General features: G+C 34.5%; 1 protein-coding gene across 1 annotated transcript in view; it reads left to right on the forward strand.

Annotated features, from left to right (window-relative positions):
* The first annotated feature begins 5,994 nt into the window (after positions 1-5,994).
* The window catches only part of LOC144968383 (uncharacterized), a 31,543-nt gene continuing 25,330 nt past the window's right edge, over positions 5,995-12,207 (forward strand). The window contains exon 1 of the mRNA XM_078906672.1: positions 5,995-6,330. Coding sequence (XP_078762798.1) covers positions 6,287-6,330 — 44 coding nt within the window. The 5' untranslated portion in view covers positions 5,995-6,286. The remainder of the gene's footprint in view (positions 6,331-12,207) is intronic.

A 12,207-nucleotide genomic window follows, 5' to 3' on the forward strand; every position in this document is an offset into this window, starting at 1 on the left:
TGGTCACAAGATCAAGCAATGTTGAGCGTGGCCGAATGGGCGACAATGATGGTGGAATATTCTGGTCCCGATGTTGTACCCCTGGGTAAGGCAGTTATACACACATAACACAACTAGACTGAGGTGTGTATAATTACTTGGTTATAAGCAGGTGACGGATATTCTAAGAGTGTTTGAACAATAACAATGATATGCATTGGCGGCTATTACTGAATAAAATGGAAATGATATAATTTCGTGTGGCCTGGGGCAATACATGAAACATTTTAAGGCTCAGTGAGCATGGTTTATCCGTGAAAATGTGCTACATAAATTTTTAAAATACTTACCCATTCTGTTGTATGTTGACAACTAGCAATCATTGTATGAGCGGGCTTGAGGGGGTGTCACAAATACGATGTTTACATTAGTCAAAATCTACTGGTTAATAATTATAGCTCTGCAACTGTGTTGTCTTCTTTTTATGCTATTTCAATATTGTTGATATTCGAGCAAGTTAACTTTTTTTATTCAAAGGAATAATCAATTCTAACTTGTAAACCCGAATCTATATTAGCTGCCGCAACCATCCCAACTATTTCGAAATGAATATAAAAGACTTGTTTACTGGAAATTACCATAACAACAGGGCTGTCGTACTCTTAAAGAAATCCCCTCCATCGGTCTTAACAAAAAAAATTGTGTATCTCCGTTTGTTCGGGTTTGTATTGTGTTGGGACTTGTCAGAATGGACGACTAGAGAAAGAAAATGACTGAAGTTTGTGATCTGATTCAAAGTATTCGGTGAGTACTAATCATAAAAAATGACTCACAAAAGTAAACAGCAAACGAGACAAACGAGCGAACAACAAGAAAATATAGATGCCCACTCCATAGGCAACACAACACAGTCGTAACAAAAAAAAAACCTAGCGAGTCGTCGTTTGTAGCACCGCTCGTATTTTGTGCCCCATGTGGTCAAGATGGAAGACTACAAAAGAATCAAATTGAATTTTTGAGAGAACCTCCCGTTATTTGGGACCCAAAGAGCCCAGAATATCACAACAAAGATCAACGAAAACATTTCTGGGAAGATATCGACAGGAAATGTCTACCTGCCGGTGATCTTGTTTTCAATAATAATAAAAAGGCGATGATGATAATGATGATAGAAATAAGACATAGTAATAATGATAACAATAATAACAATGATGGTGGCGCACATGATGAGAAACAAATTATATTATAAAACAAATGCAAGAAATAAGACAGAGTACTGATTTCTTCATAGGGGCAGCCTAAGGTCAAAGATATTATTTCTTACGGAGGGACTCGCCCGGCCTGTTTTGAACAGTTATCAAAAAGAAATAACGATAAGGGAAACAATCCATAACAATTTTAATCGTTCAATTAATAATTGATTGTTTCCCTTATTTTGTGAGACTGTCCCTCAACATGAAATGCCGATTCAAATATTATATTAGTTCGTTTTAAGCTTTAGGTTTGTTTATCTTATTGTTTTTTGAAGTAAGGATATGAGTCAAGAAAAGTAATTTGTTATATATAGTTTACTTGGGAGGGAAGCATGATATGGTTTAAATCAAGTCTTTTAATATTACGAAGTGAAAAGAAAAAAATAGTTTGGGTTCAAGCTTTTTACTTTTAAGCACTCACAAATAAAAAGATTATGATCGGTCCTCCGGTACGGTGGATTTCTATTTCTGAGCCATCTGTCAAGCCAAAGTATAGTAAAACAAAGGGAGTAAAATGACTCGTATAAAGGATACAAAACATAGCAAATGACGTTTCAGCCATTGACCTTCTCCGGGTAAACAAGAAAAGGAAATATGTTATATTACATTGGCATTATAGTTAAAACTTTAAAGGTAAAGATGTGCGTGTGTGTGTGTGTATGTGTGTGTGTGTGTGTGTGTGTGTGTTTTGTATCTTTTGCATGAGTCATTTTTACTCCCTTTATTTTACTTTACATTTTATTGACTCATTTCGGTACCTGGTATTGATTGCAAAGCTGGGTCTGTTAGTTCAGGCAAAAATATTTTGCGACAGCCTAGCATTCTATCCATAGGGTAGCAAATTATTGCTGCAACTTATCAATAGGAGCAGAGAAAAACTAAAAGAAGTCAGGTGTTGATAACTTTATAAATGCTTTTCCGATACTGCAAGGAGCACTGCTTATTTGATTATTAACAGCGGAAGTGTGGCTGAATATCCTTTTAAAATTCCTAAACGCACCCCTTATCTGCTCTCTCTGTACTGTAAGTAAACCACCAGAAATTGATGATAGGGGAACAATTCGTAACAATTAAAATCCTTCAACAAAATATAATGGATTGTTTCCCTTGATAATTCATTCTATGTTAATCACTGAAATTGACGTAACTATGCTCTTTGTTAAAATCTAGGTTTTTTGTGTGTTTCATTATTATTATTATTATTATTATTATTATTATTATTATTATTATTATTATTATTATTATTATTATTATTATATTATTATTATTATTATTATTATTATTATTATTATTATTATTATTATTATTATTATTATTATTATTATTATTATTATTATTATTACTATTATTATTATTATTATTATTAATAATAACAACAACAACAACAATAATAATAATAATAATAATAATAATAATAATAATAATAATAATAATAATAATAATGATTTGGATGATGATGATGATGATGATGATGATGATGAATTATTATTATTATTACTATTATTATTATTATTATTATTATTATTATTATTATTATTATTATTATTATTATTATTATTATTATTATTATTACTATTGTTATTATTATTTTATTATTATTATTATTATTATTATTATTATTATTATTATTATTATTATTATTATTATTATTATTATTATTTTATTATTATCATCACCATCAACATCATCATCATTGCTTTAATATAGAAACTTATATATTTTTCTTAAATTCCAAAACCGTAAATTTCCTTAGTATTTTCATTTAGACTTTTCATCTCAATTATATTCATTCCGTCATAATACCAAATTGATGGTATGAATAAAAATATTATAAATCATGCGATTGATAATTCGGCTGGACGAAAACCTGAATATTAGGTGAATGCGGTTATTATAGATTCTGTCCATTAGTTGTAACAAAAACGATTATGACTTTTAAGGGGACAGCATACATGTAAGCACTTTTTTAAGGGCTCGATGATTTCTACGAGTGAACAAAACTCACAAAATCGCTCAAATCATATTATAACAAGCCTTAACACCAAGATACCGTTTCAGTGTGGAGAGATCATTGTACTTTTTCTTTTTCCACAAAGACTGAATTTGGTGCATGGCATTTTGAACCAGCTATACGTACTCAACTTATTATGAATAAGATTGAGAAAACCATTCACGACACTTATCTAATACTATATTCAACATTAAACTAAGCGTATTCGTTGGAGCTATTATAAAAGCTTTCATTGTAAGATTCCTAAATTCAAATATGTGACCCATAGTCTCAAAACGGTATTATGTCGGGATTAAACTTACCCCGGAAAGTGAATTTAGAAATAAAACTAAGAGAATGATAACTTACCGTTTTGTGCAATGAGAGAAATAAAATTTATTTTAAATCATAGCGAAGACAAATGAACTCCAAGTTTCGTAATGTGTGTAGCTATAAATTCAATTACCGGTGTGTATCTAACAAGTCCTTCGGAGGACTACTGATGAATAGAGTACATATTGAATCATGAGGTGGCATAACTATTTTGGTAGTAGGATTTACAGGCAGATTCTTAGGATTAAGGTACTCAAAAGAGCGATGATGCAGATCTTTTGTTGACCACCAGCGTTTATTTAGACTATAAAATACGATGCCGTCACTCTGGATCCAGAAGATCTATAACACAATACTTCTGAAGAGTTTGGAACCAGTTTTATTTGACACCACACTTTGTTCTCTATTCATCACAGAATAATATCGTAACGAGGCAATGGGACACAAATAAAAAAATTATCTTATTTTGGTCGATTTGACTTGAGACTCAGTTTTCTCCTCGTTTTCCATTCAGCCCTGCTTTGGGTACTTTCGTTTTTTTTCTTTCTTGGGCAATTTGTTCAACATGGATGAATCCTGCAACAGGAATCACTCATGTTGTCCAAAGTGAGCAGATGTCAATAGTGTTTGATGGAATGTCTATATTCCTTCATGAAATGCTTAGAGAACAGTGCCTAAAGATGCTGTGGCGAAAGGCATAATTTGAAAAACAAATGAAAACAAAGAAAAAAACTCAGTTCAGACATAACACCAGATTAACGCGACGGGTATCAAATTTGTAGTGTCCCGAGAGATCGAAAACAAAGGGCCTATCGATCGATCCCAACACTCTGAGCCTGACTCGCTCACTCTTCCCCTTCAATTCTCTCTTCATCTTTCTCTCTCTCCCTCTCTCAATCGCACACGCTCACTCGCACACCGTGTCTCATTGCCGACGTCATCGATAGCTGTGTTGCTGTCCGATTTTGTTCTACGACTGCTGCCTACGCAACAGAAACTGTCTAATTGGGAAACGTGGAAACCAAACATGGTTATTGAATACGAACAGCATGATACTGCTCGAGGTCATAAAATGAAAAAGTACATATATATATATATATATATATATATATATATATATATATATATATATTATATATATATATATATATATAAAACAAAAAAAAAAAAAAACTAGCAAATAAACAAACATACAAAAAAAGACCTGTGATACTTCACGCCAAACACAGTCTTGTTATTGTCGTGAGGCATTTTACTCGCACTCCATACGAAGTGTGAAAGATATCCTGGCAAAAGATAGAACGAAGTTGACGTCACTCGGGTCTTTATTATTGTTTTGTGCCATCCGTGCTTTATGGGCAATTCTCACTAAACTGTGTTAATCTGACTATAAACTTTCTAGGTTACATATAGTTTTGTGTGTTGGTCCGTTATATTTCCAGATGTAATGTTGTTAGTTTCTTAAGCGCACAGCATCTATACGCTAGTGATGGAGTAAGAGCGCTAGCGAGTACCAAGAGAGCCCTGTAATGTATGAAATGCAACGTTGATTCTATACTTTAGATCCCTGAGGCAGGAGGAGGTTTTTATAAGGCTGGTTTTTTATGGGTTTGTTCTTATCATGGAAATACCATCAATACAACTAAAAACATTATTTATTACAACAATGTTAACACAAGCCCTAGAATGCGTTGGATTGTCAGAACTGCTATGATTTGCACGTAGATGATAATCATACAATAAAGGACAAAGCTCGGGAGAATATAATCAGCACTGAAAGGAAATCGTAAAAATATAAAAATATTCGTGCTGTCACAGTTTTGAATATTTGAGTTTGTGCACCGACGTGCACATATCTGCAGATCTTATAATCAACCCAATTTTATAGGCTTGATTTAACATTGTTGTAATGAACAATATCTATTTTACGTTGGTTTTAGTGCAAAGTGCACATATTATTTACAAGTATGACATCCAAACGCAATTATGGACTTGGTTTAACACTATTGCAATGGCGTATGATTTGCGTTGGTTTGAGAGTATTTCCATATAACAATGAGACCATAACATTGTGTGTTATCAGACCTACAAATAAGGATACCTCGTTTATATGACTAAATGCCTCGATTTAAAGGTTGAAAGACCGAGTTCATCAAATCGAGCAGCTGTCATGACGTTGTAAACATCGAATAGAATGTATGTATTATATATATATATATATATATATATATATATATATATATATATATATATATATAATATATATATATATATATTTATAATATTCTTTTTTAAACAACTCTTCACCTAGATATTATGATAATAGCGAAGTCTCACAATCACTGTTAAGGCATTATTGACGTTGCAATTATCACACTTGCCAATAAAGCGGTCTTTGTCTAATAGCGTCATCGATATTTTTCCATCGCCCCATGTTTTGATATGATAATGGCATCCAAAATGGCGGACAGAGAGATTCACTGATTAGAATAACTCAAACTGTCATCGCATTATTCAGGCAAATAGTCTAAATAGTTATCAATATTAGCTTTTACAGCACTATAGTTGTGTGACGTGGTCGTTGATTCTGGACTAATAATTCTTAATACAAGTGTTTACTTGATAGACATCGACGCTGGGATAGAAATTTCATCGGGGAAATCTAAATAGAATCAGATATATATATAAGGAAAACATCAACAAGAAGAACGGGTATTGTGTTCCATTCGTCATGATGAAACTACACAGGCCTCTGTGTTCAGATGTCACCCTCAGGCAAGTACTAATCATTGTCAAATGATACAGTTACGTTTTTAGATATTGTAATATTATGTGGCAACTCGGGTATCGTGGTCAGAGTAAACATAAACATAACAATAGAATTTAAAGTCTAAATTTCAAAAATGTATTTCGATACAATGATATTATTGAGAATAGTGAATTCTTGTTTGACATACTATAAAATTAACATTTTGAAATTCCTATTACTTTTACTTCGAACTCAAGTCTAAAAATATTTTTATCTAATTTTTAAGTGATGCATTTATGTTTTTCTTGCCTTTGGTATTCTTTGAGAATGAGCTTTCAGCCCGAATGCTATGTATTTGGTATGTTATTCTCTGTTGAAACTGTTATATTCATTTTTGTTTCCCGCTTTTACCATTAGATTATTCCAGTACGATTGTTAATAAAGGTGAAAATTCTTATAACATAATCATATTTAATTACATGAACATATAATATCAGAAAAATTATATTTTCCCTGTGATCAAAATAGATGTCAGATTGTTTCCATCATCTGTAGGCCTATTATGAATTTCATGTTAATCTAAGATTACCAGAGTAATGTTTGAATTTAATTAATGTTACTTGTTTGCCATGTTATATCACCATGTTATTGAAAAGATTTCTTGATATTATTTATATTCCAATATAGATACAGACCTGTCTACTGCTACGAAAAATTTGTAGAATTACGAAATTTTGGCTTCAATATCAGAGCTTCATGAGCATCTCTGATTCATTAAAACTTAGTGAAAATGAAAGTTGGTACCAGACTATGTAATTTATAGGATTTTAAAGTGTTTTATTTCCATCCTTCTGATGGTCAAATGTTGATTTATAAATTGACTATAGCAACTACTCTTTTTATCTCCTAAACTCTAGGAATTTTTTGATTTTCAAGTTGGCAGGTCTGTAGATATGGCATGGTATACTTATGTAGGTATTTGTGGTATGGGAATAAAGCGACTAGCAATTTTGATTATATATATATATATATATATATATATATATATATATATATATATATATGTGTGTGTGTGTGTGTGTGTTAGCGCATATATATATATATATATATATGTGTGTGTGTGTGTGTGTGTGTGTTTGTGGTTGTTTAAAAGAACCAATCATTGAATTACAGCAATCACAGCATTATTGCCAGGGACCCATACTTATCTTATTTAAGATGCAAGCAATGGTTGGCTGTGCTTGACAATCTCTTTCTATTTTGTGATATTCTTTACTTGAGTTACGACCAGCTTCTTTTCATCGTCCGTATATAGTCCTCAGATCCGTAAGGCTCATGGGGTCGGAGTTTATCCCGGTTTCTATAGCGTGAAACAGACAATAGCAATAATTGCTTGCTACCCTTTGAAAAATAGCTAGTTATCGCAAAGTACTCTCTGATACTGCTGGGTAGACTAAGGAGTCAGCCTGCGACTGGGATTGATCACGGACTCTTTGCGTGTGAAGCGAGTGCTCTACCAACTGAACTATTGGGACCCCCTTTCACTGTCCGGAATGACTCTAAATTTATGGCAAATGAAACATTTATTTGTTTAAATTTCCAAACGAAACTGATCGTAGATAATTTCCTACTTCATTAGCATAATATAGTAGATTAAAAGTCCTTTAACTTGTGATAAAATAGCTCATTTGACGGACTTTGACGTGGATTTGTCTCGAGATGATAAACTATTTTAATATCACGCTGCTGGATAAAGATTTGCTGGAAAATGGTTTTATTTTTTTTCCCATCCCATTCTCTTTAAAGTAGTTTTTATTCAATGAATATTAGATAAATACAGGGCAGTGAATTTATGCTGATATAAATGTATGGCTCATTGATACATAGTGATTGTATTTCGTTTTGAAACGCTTAGTCTAGTAATTTACGCAACGAGCGGTTTCTGGACAAATACTCACACAAACACACACACACACACACACACTCACACACACACACATACACATATCCTCAGACACAAACACAAGCATATAAACAATCATCTACACACATGTAGGTGCCAATTTATCGATCATTGACTATAACACACTAATGTGTTTTGTAAGCTCATGGTGAAGTCATTGATTGTACTAATTAGATTATTTATAGACACTTGGAGCGGCAGAGTTGACGTGGTAGACCCATGATGAAATTAATAAATCAATAATTACATCTGTCGTAGAGGATAAGGAGAGGTTTGCTGTCGGCCGATGCTTAACCTGGGATTAGAAACTAGAAAAGGAACTGATAAAAGAAAAAAAAAAAAAGGGGGGGGGGGGATGTAGTCGTAAAAAGCAATAATCACATATCAGGAGACAAATACCGACAGAAATAGAGAGAGAGAGAGGGGGAAAGGAAATGATAGATTGAGAGATTTCTTTGTCCTAAAAATGGCAGTCAAGTGCAAAGTACTTTTCATCAGATCTAATAGATCTTGCAACGAAATCACTTTTGGACGAACGGATGCTCAGGAAAATATTCCAATACACCCCCGATTGATACAACTTCATTTTCTAGTGATGCGACAGCTCTACCATTGAGTTATTGGGAAGCCATTTTTCCATGGTTTTTCGTGACCATTTCAAGCAATACATCTACACAAGTATTATTATACACTCACATCATAAAACCTAAATTCATTATTTAGTAACTGTAAAAGAAAAAAAGGATGTCGGAATGAAACGGCTACATCATAATGAAATATCATCTGAGATCAAATAACAATATTTTCTTTAGAATTTTACAAAGTAGGGTCTACTATCAAAATGTTAATAATGCCGAACTTAACGATTATCGAAAATCCTTAAACCTTATCGTTTTTAACAAACTAGGGATCGATTTTTCAAAGTAAAGTTTCTGTGGCCTAAAAGTAAAAAAAGTTATTTTTACAGTGATGAGTGAGTTGGTTTTTTTTTTGGTTTTTTTATTTTTTTTTACACTTGAACTTTTATATAGCAAGGTATCCACTGGATATGCTCAAAGAGTTGTACAGGGGGATTTCAATTCAGCGGCAAGACTTAACACGTTAGACGAGGTCGAGAAATTAAGCCTGTAAGCTGATGTCGTCCTGATTGCGTAGGGAATGTGACCAGGGGCGGTTGCTGGCTGTTTATTTAAGGCGGCATGGATCGAAAACATTCTCTCACCATACTCAGGTGTAAAATGAGTACCTGACCGGAAACAGTGTTGGAGGAAAATGTTATCTCGCCCAAAAAGACATCATGTCTCGTCTTCATGTTGCTATTGGCTTAGGACCCCTTTTCAAGTGTCTTGAGTTCACTCCGTTGATATTGCACAATATCAATGTTCTACTGGGTTCAATTTTTAGAATGTTTGTATATTCTGTGTAAAGGGGGGGGGGGGGCATGTTTGGTTTGAATTTTAAAGAGATGTACTCACGTAATTGGCATTTACGACGTGCATAATGCAAAATAGGTCCATTTGTCGACCTTTCTCTAGAGAAAAAAAAATTGTATATCACCCGATCACTGAATTCTATGGATTCTTTCATATTTGTATTGGTATTGCACGTCTGTGCATTGAGATTTGTGAATAACATTTTTTTAAAAGAACAACATGACAACAGCAATTAGGCTGCCGTATAAATTTCTTCCTTTGAATATCAACTGTGATAACAGTCAATAATAGAAGGATAGAAAATCCAACCTCAATGCACTACTTATCTACTCCAAAGACAATAACATTACAATTAGATATGAAGTGAATAGAAAAGTGCCAGAAGACAATAGAGAATAAAAATTTTTTCGCGGCGGTGGTGGGGTTTGAACCTGCGACCTTATTGGTACGACAACTCCGCCTGGCAGGTGAGAGCGTGGCTCTACCGTGTGAGCTATCCACGAACACAAAATATTCGTTTCAAACCCAAAGTCATTACTAGATCCCTCTCTCACCCACTTCTTGAGACCGCCGATTCGTTCGTACACCACCATCGCGAATAATTTTGACCAGCAGTTAAGCTTAATAGCCAATATTCTCAACACAAACATATAACATAGAAACGATTGAGACATTGAGTATGCTCCGGTGTATGGGGTGAATTTTTAATTCAGAAAAGTGAGTGGAGCAGGCACTTATGTTGGTAACAACAAGATATGAAGTGAATAGAAAAGTGCCAGAAGACAATAGAAAAAAATTTTTATTCTCTATTGTCTTCTGGCACTTTTCTATTCACTTCATATCTTGTTGTTACCAACATAAGTGCCTGCTCCACTCACTTTTCTGAATTAAAAATTCACCCCATACACCGGAGCATACTCAATGTCTCAATCGTTTCTATGTTATATGTTTGTGTTGAGAATATTGGCTATTAAGCTTAACTGCTGGTCAAAATTATTCGCGATGGTGGTGTACGAACGAATCGGCGGTCTCAAGAAGTGGGTGAGAGAGGGATCTAGTAATGACTTTGGGTTTGAAACGAATATTTTGTGTTCGTGGATAGCTCACACGGTAGAGCCACGCTCTCACCTGCCAGGCGGAGTTGTCGTACCAATAAGGTCGCAGGTTCAAACCCCACCACCGCCGCGAAAAAATTTTTATTCTCTATTGTCTTCTGGCACTTTTCTATTCACTTCATATCTTGTTGTTACCAACATAAGTGCCTGCTCCACTCACTTTTCTGAATTAAAAATTCACCCCATACACCGGAGCATACTCAATGTCTCAATCGTTTCTATGTTATATGTTTGTGTTGAGAATATTGGCTATTAAGCTTAACTGCTGGTCAAAATTATTCGCGATGGTGGTGTACGAACGAATCGGCGGTCTCAAGAAGTGGGTGAGAGAGGGATCTAGTAATGACTTTGGGTTTGAAACGAATATTTTGTGTTCGTGGATAGCTCACACGGTAGAGCCACGCTCTCACCTGCCAGGCGGAGTTGTCGTACCAATAAGGTCGCAGGTTCAAACCCCACCACCGCCGCGAAAAAATTTTTATTCTCTATTGTCTTCTGGCACTTTTCTATTCACTTCATATCTTGTTGTTACCAACATAAGTGCCTGCTCCACTCACTTTTCTGAATTAACATTACAATTACAAGTTGAACTGCTCTATTTGTCGGGTTAATGGACTGGGATTCTTATTTATAGCATCATGGGGCTCTACTCGGTGAATGGTTTGTGTAATATTCGTTTTAATGAATACAATCTATTTGAACAAAACGAATAGCAATAAAATCTATATTTATTGTAATTTTCTTCATCCGTATGTTTTGATTACAACAAACCTGTTCTTCCAATGATAAAACTGATGATTTCTCCCAAGTCAGGCCTCAAGGTGTGCAAAACTAAATTTGCCGGCCTGACGTAGTTATTTTAGCAGTAAAGAGTATCTGTTGTTTGTGGGGTGAGGTGGGTAACCGTAGTTTTAAAACAGAAGAAACTAGTCTTTTATACAAAATACTTGGGCGGCCTGTTGACTTTTTGGCTCATGGTAGCCCCCATACCCAACCCTCAGCTCATCGTCGCACGTCATCTCGCCTCGAGTAGGGCAACAAGAAAAAGAGAGCCGTCTGTGATGACGAACAACCTTCGTATAGTATGTATCTATCACGGCTCGAGGAGAGATGCGTGAGTGTTAACGAAAAGCAGCATTTGCAATGACTGAGACGAAAAGCAGTATCTGCTAAATTTGAAAAATATAGGGCGGCACAAAACAACTTCGCTCAATAGACCGACCGCCAATGAATGTGACTTAAGAGTCCTTTGTTCAAGGACTCAGCATTGAGCAGCTCCATTAGGGGACTCGAACGAAGGACCTACAGTCCCGAAGGCGAGTCACGTACCAAAAGACCAACAAAGGCTCAGTTTCTAAATTATAAAATATCAAACCATCCGGATTCTTTCCA

Source organism: Berghia stephanieae, chromosome 3, assembly GCF_034508935.2.
Source record: "Berghia stephanieae isolate SIO BIC M18660-M18661 chromosome 3, UCSD_Bste_1.3, whole genome shotgun sequence".
Classification (NCBI taxonomy): Eukaryota; Metazoa; Mollusca; class Gastropoda; order Nudibranchia; family Aeolidiidae; genus Berghia; species Berghia stephanieae.